This window comes from Spea bombifrons, chromosome 10 (genome assembly GCF_027358695.1).
Source record: "Spea bombifrons isolate aSpeBom1 chromosome 10, aSpeBom1.2.pri, whole genome shotgun sequence".
In the NCBI taxonomy this organism is placed as follows: Eukaryota; Metazoa; Chordata; class Amphibia; order Anura; family Pelobatidae; genus Spea; species Spea bombifrons.
Window position 1 is genome coordinate 39,200,845 of NC_071096.1, and position 20,145 is coordinate 39,220,989.

The 20,145-nt window shown below is 49.5% G+C and overlaps 2 protein-coding genes across 3 annotated transcripts; one reads left to right on the top strand and one right to left on the bottom strand.

The window, feature by feature from the left end:
* Nucleotides 1-1,033: 1,033 nt before the first annotated feature.
* VAC14 (VAC14 component of PIKFYVE complex) lies at nt 1,034-13,341 on the bottom strand. Of its 2 annotated transcripts, none has more exons than XM_053449124.1 (19): nt 13,175-13,341; nt 12,563-12,713; nt 11,774-11,941; nt 11,504-11,566; nt 11,188-11,295; nt 10,992-11,101; nt 10,692-10,798; nt 10,080-10,214; nt 9,715-9,858; nt 9,392-9,452; nt 8,360-8,507; nt 8,193-8,258; nt 6,773-6,908; nt 3,428-3,560; nt 3,178-3,352; nt 2,861-2,979; nt 2,656-2,735; nt 2,002-2,152; nt 1,034-1,511 (listed from the first exon to the last, which is right to left on the bottom strand). In XM_053449124.1, the coding sequence occupies exons 1-19, from the start codon at nt 13,276-13,278 to the stop codon at nt 1,352-1,354; spliced, it is 2,319 nt and encodes a 772-aa protein (XP_053305099.1). In that variant the 5' UTR covers nt 13,279-13,341; the 3' UTR covers nt 1,034-1,351. The 2 variants fall into 2 exon arrangements, with proteins under 2 accessions (XP_053305099.1, XP_053305098.1); XM_053449123.1 differs by having other exon boundaries at nt 8,360-8,510.
* A 3,287-nt stretch (nt 13,342-16,628) lies between these two features.
* LOC128467246 (zinc finger protein 585A-like) lies at nt 16,629-18,979 on the top strand. Its single transcript, XM_053448815.1, has 2 exons — nt 16,629-16,684; nt 17,197-18,979. The coding sequence occupies exon 2, from the start codon at nt 17,240-17,242 to the stop codon at nt 18,803-18,805; it is 1,566 nt and encodes a 521-aa protein (XP_053304790.1). The 5' UTR covers nt 16,629-16,684; nt 17,197-17,239; the 3' UTR covers nt 18,806-18,979.
* The last annotated feature ends 1,166 nt before the right edge of the window (nt 18,980-20,145 follow it).

The window sequence follows — 20,145 nt, forward strand, 5'->3', positions numbered from 1 at the left end:
GTATCCACCATACCTATCCGCAGAAAACCATGTCAGAGAGCTCCGACCACTGACTACACCGGGTCCCCAAGAGTGAGATAGCAGCTTCTTAAGGGGAGCTCACATATACCTCCCAGAGCTTGGAAATTAAATTAGGTGGTAAATTATGACCTAATTTGTCGGTAAACTGAATTGCGTTTAAGCGGAAATCTGTCCTCTCTGCTTCCAAATTTGGAATTTTTGCAATTTTGCAATGGTCAGATAAAAGGTTAAGTGCCTTCAGAGGGTTAATAAAGAGGTTACTGTAAACACATGCACACAATGACAGTCACCCAGCACTCTCCAGAGTAAACGCTCTACACAAAGCATTCCTGAGAGAGCTGAGCTCTAGCATCCGTGAGAATGCTAGTCCCAGCCGTGGGAACCAGCTCCCTCCCTCCCAGCCCCTGACCCTTCAACATGTGAAAGGCATTGCAAGCCAAACGGAACTGGAGGAGGCTCTGCGTGGCCTGCTGTACACCCCAGCAACTGGCTCTTTAAAGCAGCCAAAACAAGTCATGTGATTAGCCAGAGAGGCACAGCTAGGCATACCGAGTGGCAGCTGAGCCTCTAGACGTGTGTGTATATTGGGAGATTTCCTGCAGTCAGAACACACACAAGCATGGAAGTGAATCACTGGGACTTTATGTCTGAGAGGTGGTCTTTCTAATGCATGTAATTCCACTATCCCCATAGGTTATTATTGATTTCATTCCCACATCTATCTTTTGAGGAGGGAGAAAATATCTTCCCTCGTCATTATGATATGTGAATCCGTAATAAGTGGTATGGGGGGAGCCAAGTGTATGGCAGCTAGCAGTTGTGTTTGCCGCTCCAGCACCCCCCAACTCTGAGAAAAAATATTACTGGGAACCAGTGGTATGTGATGACACCAATCCCACACGGATAAGCCACTTCCTACTGACCAAGGATGGTACCCAACAGCATTGCGCCCCCCTTCACGTGTGAATATGAAATAATGATATTTGGAGAAACACACACACGCAGGCTGATAGTCATGAGGAAATGCCTTAATTTATTACAAAAACCCAACAAAACATCGTTCGATTGATTTTTGGTCCGTTGTTCCACGCTGGATCCAGTGTTCAAACAAACTCAAGGGAAACTGGAAATGGTGACTGCCCTGATGACAAATGTCCCTTATCCACTACTTCCATGGGCATGCGCTCTGTGAACTTTATGTATATACGATCCTGGCCAGTATCAGTGTGACCAAGCTGGGGCACCTTCACGCCAGCCTGATTAAAAGGCTAAATCACGACAAGGCTGGATATCTTCACAGACAGGTACCTAACAACATCTGCTATCCTGATTACTGACCCAGACGCCGCTCCAGTATGTCACCAGCCACAGCCCTCTGGTGCCGGATTTCCAGGTGCTTTTTCTGGACCGTCTCAAAGTGCTTAAGAAGCTCTGTGTAATCAATCCCAACTGGGTCTTCCTTGTGAGACTCGAGTGCTGGCTGTGTGTTCCTGGGGAGGACAGGAGAGAAGACACAGAAAACCATCAATAGACACTTCAAATCATTAAGACTTTTGTGGTCTAGAAGGTCACCCTCATTCTCTACTTTTACAGCCCAGCTTCATAGATAGGTCTGCATGTGAGACACGTGATGCTGCCCCCACTCCAAAAGCAAAGTATGGAGGAGGAGGTGAGACATTTGGCACATAGAGGAAACTCCTCCACGTTATGGCCTGTAACTAGAAACGCTATAAGGAGCAGGGAAAGATCACAGAGCCGTATGATGCTGGGGAAGAGCCAAGTACAAACAGAAGACCACAAGCCAGCAGGGTGCTCTGGAGTTTACATCAGGAACCATGGCAACAGAATACTAAAATGTATTGTTACAGCTTAGTCTCTCCTCTCCAACAAGTTAATTACCCATCTCTGCTGTGTGACCCCATGGCATTGTGTTACATAGAAAGTCATGCTGGTTATACAGGAGTAATATGCGGGACTTACGCTGATCTCATAAGCTGAGGGTTCGGGACACACTGCAGACGGTGGGACAGGAGCTGGAATGCACTGCTCTGCGGCAGGAGCATCAGTAAACCATACAGCGCACGGATCAGGTACGGGTGATTCTCCACATCCAGAAGCTGAAGCCGCAGATCTAGAAGGAAACGCACGGTGTGAACAGAAGGTACCACGGATTCGTCTGATGAGCTCACAACGTGATCCTTGTATCGGCCAGAACTCCAAAGGCAGACTGTTGCAAATCCATGCTGTGTAGGCACCCTAACCATGGTGTTACAACCCCATAGTACACACCACTGGCTTGATTCATAAGACAATCCATGACAAAAGGCCCTAAAGCTGACTCACCCTTGACTACACATGCAAAGGAGGGAGAAAGCAAATCCATCTTTTTTTAAAAGTAACTATGACTCGAATGATGTCTTCTCCTCCAAGACATATCGGACCAGACAAAGTACCCATTACCGTTGTTTGCACATGCTGTTGCCGCTCTATAGTATGTCAGTACCCTCCGTGTAGGCGTGCTGCCCTGCAGGCCAACTCATCACTTCTGCTCTATTTCCCTCCTGCAGTGCTAGGGGAGCATATAACCAGGACATACTCACGACACCACACGCTGGGGGATCTGGGCACACTTACATGTGAAGATCGGGCACTCGATGAGCTGGACCAGCTTGTCCACTTCTGTAAGGAAATCGACAGTCACCTCTAGATCGCCGCTGAATGTACGAGTCAAGGAGCAGAACCTTCTTTGTGGTGTCTTTTAATCGCTTCTCGTGCAGCCAGCCTGTAACATGGGGTGTTTTTGGGCCAGCTCTACAGACATGTTTGTGACTAAGGATACAACTTCTGGATCAGGCGGTAGGCGTGCTTGTAGTTCTGTGTCAGGAAACACAGTGACACAGTGGCTACAGGATTGTGACACCATGAACGGTACAGGCAGCAGAACAAGTTACGGCTCTCCTGAAAAACACAAAGCGAAGAAGAAGAAGCGTGAAATTTCCAAGGGGAACCGGCGCAGAGCGGTGCGAGAGATCCCTCCTGTTTCCTGTCACCCCTAAGCTACCAGGCCACTCAATGAATGTGGAACGATCACTCAGACATGGCAGCTGCGTCAGATGCTGGAATTTACCAAGCAGGGTGGTGATTAGCTTTACATACCAGTGTCCGTAGGTCGTTCAGTTGACTTCTCAGCTGGAAGAGCTCAGATGAGGTCAGTAAGATGCTGTTTAGATTTTGTACCATGGTTGATGCAAACTTTAAATCTTCCTCTCGAAGCAAGATGTCCGCCATGGAGTGAAATATATTCTCAGCATTTAGGAGCAGGCAAAGCTGTCTAAGGACATAGGGCAGGTTACTAACGGACGTCGCCAGGAGCTGGCTTCCCTCTGCCCTGTGGCTCTAGACTCACCGGATGATGAAGGCCCCCCGTGTCTCCAGGAGCTTCCTCTCACTACTGAAACGTTTAAGTAGGTTTATCATGAAACGGTGGAAGTAGGAGTTCATGGTCGGCGTTGAGGGGGAGATCTCGTGACCGCGAGGACCTGAATCAGACAGAATGTCAGTGATAAGAGACATGTTCCAGAGGGATGCAAGGCAAACAAGACCCCATACACAACAGATGTACAACGTAATCAGCACATAAATCTGTTCCAGCAGTGCATGGAGCGCACTCCGGGAAGCACACAAACAGGCCTGAATCCTTAAACTCTGGCCCCTTTGCACTCAGGCTCACTCCCTTTCTCTATACTCTCGACTCTCATACCCAGCACTCTCTGGCTCCCTTGCACTCTCTCTCTCTGTACTCTCAGACTTTTGTTCTCTGGTTCCCTCACTCTCTCACTCTATACATTGTACTCTGGATCCCTTGCACTCTGACACTCTCACTCGCTTGCCCTCTGGTTCTCTCTTTCTCTGTACTCTTGTTTTCTGGCTCCCTCATTCTCTACACTCTGCAGTCTGGCTCGCTTGCACTCTGTACTGTCGATCTCTTGCAATCTGGCACTTTCAGGCTCCCTTGCACTTTCACACACTGCATTCTTGTACTCTGGCTCTCTTTCTCTGTATCTCCCTCTCACTCTGCACTCTGGCTTTCTCACACAGCACCCTCTGGCTCCCTGACTTGCTTGCACTCACGCCCTCTGGCTCCTTTGCATTTTACACTCTCGCTCTTAATCTCTGCACTCTGGCTTCCACACATGCAATCTTGCGCTCTTACACTCTTGCTCTCTGACTCCATTGCATTCTGCACTTGCACTCTCTCGCTCCCTCGTCCTTGTTCCCTGGCTCCCTTGCACTCTCTGCACTGATGGTCTATTGAAATCTGTAATTGTTAATCTCTTGCAATCTGGCACTTTCAGGCTCCCTTGCACACTCACTCTCTTGTACTCTGGCTCTCTTTCTCTGTATCTCACTCACACTCTGAACTCTCCATCCCTTGCACTGTCATACTCTGAGTCTCGCTCTCTGTATTCTCGCTCTCTGACTCCTTTGCACCCTGGTGCTCTGTCTTCCTCACTCTATGCATTCTCTATCTCTTGTATTCTCACACTCTGCACGCTCAATCCTTTGCATTCTCGCTGTCAACCTCTGCACTCTTGACCCCTGGCTCCCTAGCACTCTCACTCTCGGACTCCATTGTATTCGGCACTTTCGATCACTTGCACGCTCTCTGTTCCTGGCTCCCTCGCTCTGTGTATTCATGATCACTCTCAAGCTCCCTTGTACACTCGCAGTCACTTTCGCCATCCGGCTCCCTTGAATCCTGGTTCTCTCTTTCTCTGTACTTATGTGTTCTAGCTCCCTAGCACGATGTGCACTCTGGCCTCCTCGCTCCCTTGCACTCTCTCTCTCTCTGCACTCTTGTTATCTGGCTCCCTCACTCTATATACTCTTGGGCTATACATCTCTGGCTTCCTGCCACTCTGCAATCTTGATCCCTTGCATTCTCATACCTTAGCTCTCCCTCAATTGGTACTCTCACTCTCTTGCTCCTTTGAACTCTTGGGTTCCCTTGCATTTTACACTCTTAATCTCTGCACTCTGGCTTCCTCACACTGCAGTCTCGCTCTCTGACACTCTTGCTCTACAACCCCATTGCATTCTGCACTTGCACTCTCTCGCCCTATACATTGTTAATCCTTTGTACTCTCGCTCTTGGGCTTCCTCACTCTATGCATTCTCTCACTCTGGCTTCCTGACCCTTTGCACCCACCCTGGCTCCTTTGCATTCTCGCACTCAATGTGCACTTACTCACACTGCACTCTTGCTCTCTTACACTCTTGACTCACACTCTCAGTCTATGATTCCACTGCATTCTGCACTTTTGATTATCAATCCTTTGTACTCTCACTCTCAACCTTCGCACTCCTGATTCCTTACACTGCACTATAGATCTCTGGCTCCCTTGCCCCCTCTCAGGTTCTCTTGCCCAATACATTATTAATCCTTTGTGCTCTCACTCTCTAGCTCCCTTGCACCCTGGTTATCTCTTTATCTGTTCTCTTGCTTTCTGTCTCTCTCACTTCCTTTCCAACTGGATCCCTCTCACTCTCGCACCCTCTATCCATTCTTTCACTCTTTCCTCCTTGCAGTCTCACTCTCAATCTTTGCACTCTGGCTTCCTCACACTGCACTCTCACTCTCAATCCCACACACTCTACACTTCTCGCCCTCTGACTCCCTTGCACTCTCAGGTTCCCTCACCCTATGCATTCTTAAACCTTTGTATGCTCTCTGCCTCCCTCACATTCTGCACTCTGGCTCTATTGCACTCAACCCCTAATCTCTCCACTCTGGCTTCCTCACACTCCATTCTTGTTCTCTCAATCCTACACACTCTGCACGCTCGATCCTTGGCTCCCTAGAACTCTAGCTTTCAGAGTCTCGCACTTGCACTGTCTCGCTCTCTGCCTCCATTGCAATCTGGCACTCTAATGCTCTGGCTCCCTTTCCAACTGAATCCCTCACACGCTCGCTCCATGCATTCTTGATCCCTTTTACCCTCTCACTTACTGCTCTCTTGATCCAATGCACTCTGTACTGTTGATCCCTTGCAATCTGACACTCTCAGGCTCCCTCATTCTCTACACTCTGGCTCTCTTGCTCAGTTGCACTCTCATCCTCTGGCTCCCTCGCTCTATCCATTCTTGATCCATTTTACGCTTGCGCTCTCGCTTTCGCTTTCAATCCTTTCACTCTGGATTGCTCACACTGCACTCTTGCTTTCTAAATCCCACACACTCTCCATCCTTTTTGATCCTCACCCTCGGGCTCCCTGGTTCTCTCTCTCTCTCTCTCTCTCTCTCTCTGTACTCTCACTCTGACTCCATTGCATTCTGCACTTTCAATCACTTGCGCTCTCAGCTTCCCTCGCCCTATGCATTCCTTATCCTTTGTGCGCTCGCTCTGTGGCTCAGGTGCACTTATTCTCCCTGGCTCCCTTGAACTTTGCACTCTTGTTCCCTCACACCTTGCACTCTTGATCCTTTACACTCTAGCTCTCTCATACTCTGCATTCTTGCACTTTTTCTCCCTCTTGCACTGTAGCTCCATTGCACTATCCACTCTTGACCCCCCCCTTTGTACTCTCACATTCTCGCTCCCTTGCACTCTGGCTCTGTCACATTCTGCACTCTGACTCTCACTCTTTGGACTATATCCCTTTGTGCCAGGGAGCGAGTGTGAGAGAGAGCGGAGTGCACAGTTAGAGGCACACAGCTTTGACATTTTCATGTAACAGGAAATATTACTCACCATGGCCGCTGGAGTGGCTTGGAACATGGAGCGCAAATAGTCCAGAAGGAAGGTCAGTGCTGTCACTGGAAGAGTCTGTCTGCCCCGCTGGAGAAGAGGCAATTTCTGCAAGAACCTCTAGATCCTTCAGGATTACCTTAAGGAGGACAAGAAGGAAGACAGGTAAATGCATTTATAGGGCCGTGGAGGACAATAGTGCTAGAGAGTGGAAGCAGCAGCTTGGAAGTAGTTGTAACACAACAAATGATCCACACCGACACAACACTGCATAAATCTGTGGAATGGACAAGCAGTGGCAAACACAGTAACAATGCACCCCCCATCTTTCCAAACGGCTGTTTCTGCACCCAGATTCCTTCTGTCCCTTGGAAGCAGACAGCACAGGGGTTCAGAGTCAGGTGCAGTGCAGGGATGTGTTATTACATACACTTGCTTTGACACGGCAGCCCCACCATGTGTCTCTTTGTGTCTTTGGCTGTACACTGCCCAACCTTATTTCCCACCTAGACCCAGACAGCGGGTATCCATGTGTGTGCATTCTTCTGGCCTGGTGCACATTACCCAGCACCTGACCCAGCAGCCAAATACCGCAGTGGTTAGTTGTTGTTAACTTTCCAGATTAGGGAATGGCTGCTGCACATTAGCATGCGCGAGGCATTGTCTTAAGCATCTCCTGTGCACCAGAGCTCTGGACTTCCCTGTCTCCATGGAAACAAGCCCTGCAATTGCACGGCTCCGGTAGAGATCTACCCGCCAGCACAGAGGGGGCAGCGTGTAGCTCCCTTTCATTAACTCCTTCCTTGGTAATTCTGCTGGTAGATCAGACCCATTCGGACCTTGGAGTCTGTCCGTTATTTATGAAGATCAGTCTTTGGTCTGGTCCCATAGTGAGGAAAGCTTCATTATATCTGTTTAAATTCCCTCACTGTATTAGCCTCCACCACTTCCACTGGGAAATTGTTCCATCCATCTATCTATTACTCTCATTAAAGTAAAACTTCCTTACGTTCCATCTAAACCTCTGACCTTCTAGTTTTAGATTCTGGTCTCTTGTTCTAACATTTCTCCTCCTTTAAAATAATTGTCCCTCCTTTGTTAAATTCCTTCAAGTATTTAAATGTCTCTAGGTGAGGTCTGAGAACTGTAAAAGAGCAGGATCACCTTTCTTTTTCTACTAATACCCCTCCTTTTTCTAATGCTTTACTACATTCTATGCTTTCCTTTAAGCCGTCAGAAACAATAACTCCTACGTCTCTGACAGAACTGTGTCCCCCCCAATGCCATCTTCTGCGCTGGGATTTTTATGTCCCAAGTGCATTCGTTTACAGTTATCAACATTAAACTGCAATGGCCCTGCTTTCCCCCATTCTTCTAACGTTAAACCGTCGTTGCCGTGCTCTACCCCATTCTTTTCAATTACCTCATCAGACTCATCAGAGAGGGTCTTCAGTAAGATGGGGAACAGGCCGTCCGTGTGCCGGAACATCTACAATAGCAAGAGTGTTAGTGTCTGCGTCTACAATGCTTATCAGTCTCTCGCTGCACCACGGGTGGAGCTGTCTAACAGTCCTGCTTTCTGTTAATCACCTTGCGCGGGGTCTTTATGTACAGATGGTAAAGCCACTTCAGCACACTGATGCGGCTCATCATTCCAGTGGAGGACTCGTGCAGGTGTCTGTCCAGTACATGAACAATTCCATCCAGATTTAGCGAGATGCCGCCTGCTGTCTGGGAGCTGCTGGATGGCACATACACATCTATGAGGGCAATTTAACACGGCCTCTGGTACTTAACCACATGCATGTCTAATCTTGCTCATACATACTACATACATGGTCGTGCACAGGCCATTTCTAAACTCGCATAGCCTTCAGTGCCCATCAACAAGGGGTGAGGGAGAGTCGGGTGATGTTACATGGTAATCAGGTGCAAAGCATGCCACATCCAGAACTAAGGAAAGGACTAGAATCTGTCCAGGCTAAACTTGGTGATGATGTCACCAACACAATGATTAGTGTCTATGGGAAGAGAGGTTTCCACTAGGCGCTAGCGGCAAAGTGTTAATAAGGCAAAAGAGCAATGGACATTTTATCTGGGTATTGTTATGCTAATAGGATGCCATGAGAAGCCTGAGGCACAGCGTGAGCAGGAGCGTGCGCAGACCGATCCGCGATCTCACTTCAAGCTGTAAGCAAGAGATTAACACAGAACAAGCCAACAGGATTTGGCAATACTGCCCAGAGGCACGGAACACAGGGTATTAAGGCTACACACAATGAGCACGTGGGCCAGTAGATCTTACATAAATTAGGCAGAGATTATCTACGCTCACTATTTCCCTGAGTGTTATAGGGGACCTTCTGGAAGGTGCTACAGTGTCCCCTGGTGGTTAAGTGACTACACTGCAGTTTTCAGGTTAATAGCCCATGAGCCTCATGGATTATACAGTCTGACAAGGCCTGGCACAAAGACGCTGCCTGTACCGATACTATCTTCCCACACCATCCAGCCATACACCAGACTCACACAGAAGAGACGGTACGCACGATATTGGATTCATGCAGCGTGTGACAGACTACTCTCTGCCTGTCTGACCTGGGTAATTAAAGGAGGACTAACCTGTTTGGAGCAAATGTCTTGATGTTGTTAGGGTTGGAATCTGCTGTGTTATCTAGGGTTCCTGTTGAGAGAAGGAATGTCAGTGAACGGGTATTATCATTCTCATGTATGACATGCCCCAATCAGCTATTAAGGGAAAGAACTTAGGTGAGATATATATATACCAACAAGTCCAATGCCACAGCTGGGTAAACATCTGCACAAAAATGTGTCATTCCCATGTGATCCCGCAGAGAGGAGTTGCATACTCCTCACTAGGTCTGAAGACGACACACTGTTGGAGTACACTTCTAGGACTGAAAAGGATTGTTAAAGGGACTCACTGTGCGTGGGGGTTTCCTGATATGATGCAAGGTCCTCATCCAACTGCGAACCTGTCAGTGACTTCACATCCTCTGTTTCATCATCTTCAGGCGTCACCAGCTTCATCAGACTTTGGTTACACACATTAGCAACCTCTTTAATATCTGGGGATAGGGGGTTTAAGGAGAAAACAAAGAATGACCATGATCCTGAGGCTGAACCACAACAAGAAGGAAGGTTTAAGGCATGAAGCAGGAACTGCTGTTTCACCAGGAAGGGAGAATGCCACGAGTGAACATTAGGTGAATATAATCCATTAACTCGCCTCAGGCTTCAGAAATAAAAGCAGCGCGTCTGTCAGTATAAGCGGACATAAAAAGGATACTCCTTTTGCGGTCATCGTAAGAGAGACAGGGCAATACAGCAGTAAGGATTCCTGATGCGTAAGGGAGCATTATCCGGCCAGCAAGCTGCAAGAATTCCCGCATCCAGGACATGGCTGTCAGCTGAATTAACTCATCTGTGAGATGGAACGAGAGCCACAGGTGAACCAACCACAGGCAAAGGTGTCGCCCCATCTGGGGGACCTACTATCCACATCAGTGCTTGTCTCCGCTCTCACTGTTATTTGGCTAACAGCGACACGTCGACTTTATTACTAAACACAATAAAAAAAAAAAAAAGGGGACCTCTACAAGTCACAGCATTTGCCACTGCGGTGATCTCAGGGAGCTTCAGTCTTGCAGCTGTCCTTGTTGTCTCAGTTTATGCGAGAACTAACAATGACCTTACTAAGGACAAACCGGGTCCAGCAAATTGCTTCCACTTCCTCCTAGGTTAGTTTTAAAATGATGTTCTTTGCGGCAGGGTTATGAGGATAATGCTACAATGAAAGATCCACTGCAATGGGACTAATTAAAGTGTTTAATTCACCATCACTTAACCATAAACATGAAATAAAAGGTGACGGGTTCTACAGACTCCCCACAAAACTCACCAGTTGACTGACAATGAATGACCAAAATGTTGGCCATTTCAGCAAACTTAACACTTTCTGGCATCTTCTTGATCTCCTTCAGAAACTCGCCAAGTGACACCTCACACCTGGTGGAAACAATACATCCAAGGAGATCGACTCAATAGGCCCAGTCACAGGAAAGCAGTGCAGAGGGCTGCACAAGCACAGCATTATGTATCTTGGCTCCAAGCAGAACCTAAATGTGCTGCTACACACGGGTATGAGATAATGGCGCCCGTTTACCTTGCAGGGCTGCCACTCGCAAATCCATCAACTCACATCTTTCTGATCTCTTTGCTGCTATCCCCAAGAATCTGGAAGAGACCATCAAGAATCTCTGGGAGGTAATCCAGCAGATTGATGTCAGGAACGGATTCAAGCACCAGGATCTGAAACGTAACAAACATGACCTGTTCTTAGAACGCAGATATGGGGCACAGCTTCAGGAGGACTAAACCCAAGCCCATTCGCTTACCCAGGAGATAATAAACTGCCGGGCATACTGGTTGTTGGAATAGATCCGCTCACGAAGAAGAGGGACAAAGCTGACCAAATCAAACTTGTTGCTTTCCGTCACAATGTCCTGACAGCAGAAGACATGGACTTGTTATCGACAATAGTAAGAATGATGGATAATGAATGCCTTGTTATACGGACACACCATACATTTGAATCAATCCCTGCTCTCCTATTCACACAGATGTACAAATCGGCACCTGCTCAGTCAGGCTCTACCACAAGTGCTAGACATTAACTGGACACAACATCATTGCAACCAAACAATGGCCTACCTTCAGCAGGCGATCCAGCAACTCCGAGCCACTCTTCACATTGGGGTCGGGGTCAGCGGCAAGCTGTGACAAAGATATAGGGTAACAGTATTGCAACAACTACCACAACTACCACTACCACGGCGGGCCCAAAACCAGCATCGAATGACAATAATAACATGAGCCAATTACATGCAGTGCCTCTGACGGGTATACAAGCAGGAAAGCGTCGCGAGGGGGGTGCACAGGCACGCATCGCAAAGAGGGTTAAAATATAAGATGTGGGAATACCTTGCTGAGTCCATCGAAGAGCACATTGAAATGAGGAAGCACCGAGCCTCGAGCCACCTTCACAATGTTGTAGAGAGCCTCGCAGGCGTAGTATCTAAGCCGACTGTCCGCATCATTAAAACACGTGAGTACCGGTTCGATGAGCTCCCTCAGGTGCTGGCCGGAGTCCTGCATACACACACAGCTCAGCCAGTGAACACCCTGCATACACCAATCACGCGCAGCCCTGCCAGCGAACACCCTGCTTACACCAATCACGCGCAGCCCTGCCAGCAAACACCCTGCATACACCATTCAGGCGCAGCCCTGCCAGCGAACACCCTACATACACCATTCAGGCGCAGCCCTGCCAGCGAACACCCTACATACACCAATCAGGCGCAGCCCTGCCAGGGAACACCCTACATACACCAATCAGGCGCAGCCTTGCCAGCGAACACCCTGAATACACCAATCAGGCGCAGCCTTGCCAGCGAACACCCTGCATACACCATTCAGGCGCAGCCCTGCCAGCGAACACCCTACATACACCAATCAGGCGCAGCCCTGCCAGGGAACACCCTGCATACACCAATTACACATGAATGAGCACTTGTCCTGTGACTGTCACATCCTGTCAACGTAATTAATCTCATTTAATATGGTTCTTCTCTTTTCTGCTCACGTTATGTGGCGTTACATCTGAATTTAGTAAAACTAAACCCGGCTTTTTTTCAAACATTTTGGACTTTGTCATCCTAGACGTTGAGGAAGCGCACAGTAAAGCGTACAGCACCGTGAGTACCTTACCTTGCCCAGCGCGATGGAGCAGGCAGCCAAACCAATTAGACCGCCTTTCCTGCTGTGAGGATGCTGGGAGAGCGCAAACTCTTGAGACAGAATCAAGATCACATGACGGATCTGACCAGTATTATTCTGGGCAACAAACTCCCTCACCAACCTACAGAGAGAGAGAGAACAGCAATGGGTGGCAGAGAGACACACGGGGGCAGCTATTGTTGGCGGAGAGACACAGGGGGGACAGCTATAGGTGGCAGAGAGACACACGGGGAGAGCTATAGGTGTCAGAGACAAACACAGGGAGACAGCTATAGGTGGCAGAGACACACAGGGGGGCAGCTATAGGTGGCAGAGACACACAGGGGGGCAGCTATAGGTGGCAGAGACACACAGGGGGGCAGCTATAGGTGGCAGAGACACACAGGGGGGCAGCTATAGGTGGCAGAGACACACAGGGGGGCAGCTATAGGTGGCAGAGACACACAGGGGGGCAGCTATAGGTGGCAGAGACACACACGGCCCTTTGGTCTCACGCCTCGTCCTTTCCCCTCCGAACTCTTTCCCCCTCAGCTCAGCCTCTCTTAGGTTCCCCCCACAGTTGGCTGATGACCGGCTTCTCACTTCTCTATTTCCAGGGCCGCCACCTTCCGCTTTTCGTACATCTTATCATTCAGAGCCCGCACTATGTTTGGGGTGAGAGGTGACAGGTCTCGCTCGGGGTTCATGCTGCCGCTCGAGCCGCCGCTTCTTCGGGTACCCGTCACCAACCAGCAGAGCAGCCGGAACCGTCACGCACCTCCTGTCATGTGGGAGTCACATGATCGCCGCACTGCCTACCGGGAAGTGTAGTCCTGCAGGGGAAACGGGCAGCAGAAGCAGGCATGGCCCCTCTATCACTGGGCAGCAGGAGCATGCATGGCGCCTCTGTCAGTGGACGGCAGAAGCAGGGAGGGGAAGCTGACGCGAGCAAGGGCAGGGAGGGGACAGCTTGCAGCTGACGGTGAGCAGGGTGCAGCTGTCAGGAGACAGGTGACAGAGGGCAGGTAGGACATACAGGATGCTGTGAGATTCAGATATTCTTCAATAGTGTCATGCATGTGACAGAGAAGACAAGGACCGCCACGGATGTCACACTACAGACACGCACCGTTGTGGCTGCAGGGCTGGACTGGGAGTTAAAACCAGCCCTGGTAAGAATTGAATACCAGCCACATCTTCCATCTTCTCAGACTCTCTCTCTGTGCCAGTGAGTGTCTCAGACTCTCTGTGCCAGTGTGTGTGTCTCTCTGTGCCAGTGAGTGTGTCTCCCTCTCTCTGTGCCAGTGAGTGTGTGTGTCTCTCTCTCTGTGTGTGTCAGTGTGTGTGTGTGTCTCTCTCTGTGCCAGTGTGTGTGTCTCTCTGTGCCAGTGTGTGTGTCTCTCTCTCTGTGCCAATGAGTGTCTCTCTCTCTCTGTGCCAGTGAGTGTGTGTCTCTCTCTCTCTCTGTCAGTGTGTGTGTGTCTCTCTCTGTGCCAGTGTGTGTGTCTCTCTGTGCCAGTGTGTGTGTCTGTCTGTGCCAGTGAGTGTCTCTCTCTCTCTGTGCCAGTGAGTGTCTCTCTCTCTCTGTGCCAGTGAGTGTGTGTGTCTCTCTCTCTCTCTCTGTGTCAGTGTGTGTGTGTCTCTCTCTGTGCCAGTGTCTCTCTCTCTCTCTGTGCCGTGTCTTTCTCTCTCTCTCTGTGCCAGTGTCTTTCTCTCTCTCTCTCTCTCTCTCTCCCAGTGTCTCTCTCTCTCTGTGCCAGTGAGTGTGTCTCGCTTTGTCTCTCTCTGTTCCAGTGAGTGCGTCTCTTGCGCCTCCGCTCAACTCTCCTGCACATCATTTTTTAGTGAATAGACTCATTTGTTATAGACTAAATGCCACGTCTGTAATTGAGACCTTCACAATGTATATGAGAATGTGATAAAATAAAGCAACAGCTGTATATGTTTCAAAATAATAGTAATAATAATAATATATGTTCACGAATAATTAAATGAACAGAACGCATGTAATATATCTGGAATTGCAATTAAAAATCAGGGTTTTTTTTTTTTTTTTTCTTTAACGAGATGTTTATACTGTTTTCTTCTTCTACAGTCTATCTCAACCACTCACAAAACATTAACTTTTTAGTGACATGGTTAGATTAATAGATTACGTCCTCATGGTGGTGGCTTTTTGGAATAGGAGCCAGGCATAAGCTGTTGCCCACGGAGTATTGTGCAGCGGACAAGTGCAAAGCTAGTGGGAACAGCTCAGCTGTGTGCGTCGGACCGCCATACACAAGGGAGAATATCCAAGAAAGGCTCCATTGGTTGTGTCTTTCTCCTGCTCAGGTGATTAGGGACCACACAGGGTTAAGGTGTGAATCCAGGACAGATGGAAGACAATTGGAGTCATAAAAAGGACACGTCGGTACCCATTAACACAACAATTATTATTAGGAATATCCATGGGTATGTTATGAAACCGCGTTAGATTAAATAAAATCTAATAGACAATGTTTCTGCCTTTTTGTTTCTTGCTTTTTTGACCATGGCAAGACCATGGAAACAAGATTTCTCACTATGAACCGTCTAGTTCCTATTCCTGTAAGGGACCTGTCTGAGCTGGAGATATGAGTCCCTTCGCAGTATAGGAACTAGGGATTGTTATCCTTGTAAAGGACCTGTGTGAGCTGAAGGTATAAAAGTCCTTTAGCTGGATGGAAGCTAGATTTCTTACTATAAACCGTCTAGTTCCTATCCCTGTAAGGGACCTGCGTGAGCTGGAGAGATAAGGGTCCTTAAGCTGGATGGTAACCAGATTTCTCACCATGAACCATCTAGTTCCTATCCGTTAACAGGACCTGGCCACGATGGAGCAAAAGGTCCTTTACAGGGATAGAAACTAGCTCTCTTTACATGAGTTGGATAGTTCCTATCCCTGTACAGGACCTGACCACTAAGGGGCAAAAGGTAATTTTGCTGGATAGAAAATAGCTCACACACACTGAGCAAGCTATTTCCTATCCCTGTAAAGGACATGGTCGTTCTACCGGATAGGAACTAGTCGCAACCCTGGTCTCATGCCTCTGCAGGGAGGCCATTCCAGAGGCGTGCGAGACCCAACCTCCTTTTACATTAGCCTGGCCTCCTCTGACATTAGCCTGGCCTCCTCTGACATTAGCCTGGCCTCCTCTAAAAGGCACAGCGCCCGCCCTCTTACATTAGCTTGGCCTCCTCTACAAGGGGCAGCGCCCGGCCTCTGACATTAGCCTGGCCTTCTCTACAAGGGGCAGCGCCCGGCCTCTGACATTAGCCTGGCCTCCTTTTACATTAGCCTGGCCTCCTCTACAAGGGGCAGCGCCCGGCCTCTGACATTAGCCTGGCCTCCTTTTACATTAGCCTGGCCTCCTCTACAAGGGACAGCACCCGGCCTCTGACATTAGCCTGGCCTCATCTACAAGGGACAGCGCCCGGCCTCTGACATTAGCCTGGCCTCATCTACAAGGCCATGTTTCCCAGGACATATCGTTTTTACAGATTGGATGTATGGACTCAGGGAAGGGAAGCAGTCAGTTATACATCATCCATAGTGCAGGGCAGTATATCATATGGGCTGGTCAGCAATATGTAAAAAATATATGTCCTGGAAGGCATGGCTGATGTGGTCACCCTACTTGCCTTTAATGACTGGGGCAGCGACCTGTGCCCAGAGGAAGCTCATTCCACATAAGGGGCAATAATCTGAGGTATGCTAGGTGGGTGTAGGTGAGGCATGCAGGGGGAAATAGTCCGGGGCATGATAGGGGATGCAGTCCGGGGCATGATAGGGTTAATAGTCCGGGGCATGCTGGGAAATGTAGTCCGAGGAATGCTGGGGAATGTAGTTCAAGGAATGCTGGAGTAATAGTCCAGGGCATCCAGGGTAATGTAGTCCGAGGAATGCTGGGGTAATAGTCCGGGGCCTGCTGGATAATGTAGTCCGAGGAATGCTGGGGGATGTAGTCCGGTGCATGTTGTGGAAGTAATTCATCAGAAAGCGAAGGACTCCATTTCCCTGCGTGCAATGCGCCAGCTTCCTCTTCTGACAGGAAGTCGCCTTTTGATGACATTGCTTTGCAGGCACTAAACGTGAGTAGTTTCCTGAGTTACTATCAGAGAATTCTAATACCTTTCGTTCCAGCACACGACGGGACAGGGGACAGGGGAGCCGCACCACAAGCAGCCATCTCACACAGCATACTAATAACGGGACAGGCGACAGGGGAGCCGCACCACAACCAACCATCTCACACAGCATACTAATAACGGGACAGGCGGCAGGGGAGCCGCACCACAAGCAGCCATCTCACACAGCATACTAATAACGGGACAGGCGGCAGGGGAGCCGCACTACAACCAACCATCTCACACAGCTTATTAATAACGGGACAGGCGACAGGGGAGCCGCACCACAACCAACCATCTCACACAGCTTATTAATAACAGGACAGGGGAGCCACACCATAAGCAGCCATCTCGCACAGCTTATTAATAACAGGACAGGGGAGCCACACCATAAGCAGCCATCTCGCACAGCCTATTAAGGACAGGCTTTGCTTGAAGCTGCTCAGCTGTGTGATCTCTATGTGTTTGTTGCGCAGATAAGAGACGTCACCGAGTCGTCTCGTGCGATGAGACCACGAGATGAAGAAACAGATTAAGAATAGATGCAGAAACAGGACTGCCGGAGGCCTGGAAACGCTGCAGCCGTGTCCTGGCAGTGAACCAGGTCCAAGCGGGGCCCTGCAACACCTACAGACTCCCGAGACACTTGCATCACCCGAGCCGGAGATCTGCCGCCCTGCGGTGCGCGTCCTTTCCAGCCGGTCACCGGAGGATGAATTCCGGAACGGACGCTTTAAACCAGCTGATAACGAGATGTTTGGGACGCAAGAAGAAGGAAAGACCTTTCAGAGACACAGAATCCGGTACAGAAAGAGCGGAGGGGAGAAATTCACCATCGAAGCCAAGTCACTGATAATCAGCGTGAGCAACGTGGATGGCGAGTGTGACCGGGCTCTAACACGGCTGGGACACGGTGAGGCCCACGCGGGCGTTGCTGCTCTGGAGCGGACAGTCTGGTGTGGTGTGTCACACGCGAAGGATTTGGATTCAGTGCCCGCGTTGTGTGGGTTTGGTTATGGGCAGGCGTGCATAATGAATGAGTTGGCGTGTAGTAAACATGGTGGCGGTGGAAGGAAGAACACGCCTGAGGTGGCTGCCGTCACGGAAAACAGAGACTTCATTACCGAAAAAAACACATGTCCTGTTGTCACTCTCTTCACGAGACTGGAAGCTCGGGATTCGAAAGCGGAGCCGGGAAAAAGTGACACGTCCCAGAGACAAGCGAATAGGGAGTGTCCGCATGCCTCGGCCGCACCGCTGAGGAGGAAGCACCTGGCGTGTAATGTCAGCAGGAAGACATCAAAAAGGCAGAAGAAGAGAGCTGTCTGGACATCTTATGCCTGTCCGGGATGCGGCAAAACGCTGTATGCGAGCAGAAGGCAGCAGGAAGCCGCGCCGCGGCCCACGAGGAAGCCGGTACATGCGCAGCACGGACGCCTCTGCTTTCTCTGTCTGAAAAAAAAGAAGCTACCAAACAGCAACGTGCGGCAGGCCTATATCTGCGTGGTGTGCGGCAAGCAGTTTGTGCAGCAGACGGTGCTGGCGTTACACCTGCAGAGCCACGTACAGGATAAGCGCTGTTTCTGCGCCATCTGTGGGAAGGGGTTCGTTCAGCAGTCGCTGCTCCTGATCCACGAGAAGACGCACATGGAGCGGCAGCCTCACCGGTGCCTGGCCTGCGGACAGATGTTTTATGTTAAAGAGCTGTTTGTTGCGCATCAGAGATCGCACAGAGAGAAGAAGCAGCATCGCTGTAAGCACTGCGGGAAATGCTTCGCAGATAAGACCAGCCTTGGGATCCACGGCCGGATCCACACGGGAGAGAAGCCCTTTCCGTGTTCCGTGTGTGGGAAGCGCTTCACTCAGCACTCCACACTCGTGTCCCACCAGAGGATCCACACCGGGGAAAAGCCCTTCGCCTGCACGGAGTGTGGCCGTCAGTTCACTGACCGCTCGGCATATGCCAGCCACAGGAGGACACACACAGGGGAGAAGCCCTTTAGCTGTGAGGTGTGCGGGAAGAGGTTCGCTCAGAGCTCCAACCTGCGCAGACACGAGCGCATCCACACAGGGGCCAAACCCTAAGCTTGCAGCGTGTGCGGGAAGACTCATTGAGAATGGCAAGCTTCAGGCCCATGTGAGCAGCCACCTGTCCAGCCATTCAGAGCGCCTTTCCCTGACTCCATCCCAGCCTCTACGTGTTACAACGTTATATTTTTAATGTCTGACAAGCTTTATTAATAAACAACGATACATTATGCGGGGTGGCTCGCTGATTTATCTATACATTATACAGGGCCGGCTCGCTGCTTTAGCCATACATTATACAGGGGGGCGGGTCCCTGATTTATCTATACATTATACAGGGGGCCAGCTCGCTGATTTAACTATACATTATACAGGGGGCCAGCTTGCTGATTTAACTATACATTATACAGGGGGCCGGCTCGCTGATTTAACTATACACTATACAGGGGGCCGGCTTAGTGATTTAACTATACATTATACAGGGGGGCGGCTCGCTGATTTATCTATACGTTATATAGGGGGCCGGCTCGCTGATTTATCTATACGTTATACAGGGGGCCGGCTCGCTGATTTATCTATACGTTATACAGGGGGCCGGCTCGCTGATTTATCTATACGTTATACAGGGGGCCAGCTCGCTGATTTATCTATACATTATACAGGGGGGCGGCTCGCTGATTTATCTATACATTATACAGGGTGGCGGCTCGCTGATTTATCTATACGTTATACAGGGGGCCGGCTCGCTGAATTATCTATACGTTATACAGGGGGCCAGCTCGCTGATTTATCTATACGTTATACAGGGGGCCGGCTCGCTGATTTATCTATACATTAAACGGGGGCGGCTCGCTGATTTATCTATACGTTATACAGGGGGCCAGCTCGCTGATTTATCTATACGTTATACAGGGGGCCAGCTCGCTGATTTATCTATACATTATACAGGGGGGCGGCTCGCTGATTTATCTATACATTAAACGGGGGCGGCTCGCTGATTTATCTATACATTAAACAAGGGGGCGGCTCGCTGATTTATCTATACATTATACAGGGGGGCGGCTCGCTGATTTATCTATACATTATACAGGGGGGCGGCTCGCTGATTTATCTATACATTATACAGGGGGGCGGCTCGCTGATTTATCTATACATTATACAGGGGGGCGGCTTGCTGATTTATCTATACATTATACAGGGGCCGGCTCGCTGATTTATCTATACATTATACAGGGGCCGGTCACTGATTTATCTATACGTTATACAGGGGGCCGGCTCGCTGATTTATCTATACATTATACAGGGGGGCGGCTCGCTGATTTATCTATACATTAAACAGGGGGTGGCTTCCTGATTTATCTATACATTATACAGGGGGGCGGCTCGCTGCTTTAACT

Excerpts from the sequence above, each read along its gene's own strand:
- LOC128467246 (XM_053448815.1), top strand. The coding sequence starts at position 17,240 with ATGAAGAAACAGATTAAGAATAGATGCAGAAACAGGACTGCCGGAGGC.
- VAC14 (XM_053449123.1), bottom strand. The coding sequence starts at position 13,278 with ATGAACCCCGAGCGAGACCTGTCACCTCTCACCCCAAACATAGTGCGG. Across the intron at positions 11,296-11,503 it reads TGCTGGATCGCCTGCTGAAG|GACATTGTGACGGAAAGCAA; the intron begins GTAGGCCATTGT and ends TTCTGCTGTCAG. Across the intron at positions 10,215-10,691 it reads CATTCATTGTCAGTCAACTG|ATGAGTTAATTCAGCTGACA; the intron begins GTGAGTTTTGTG and ends TCCATCTCACAG.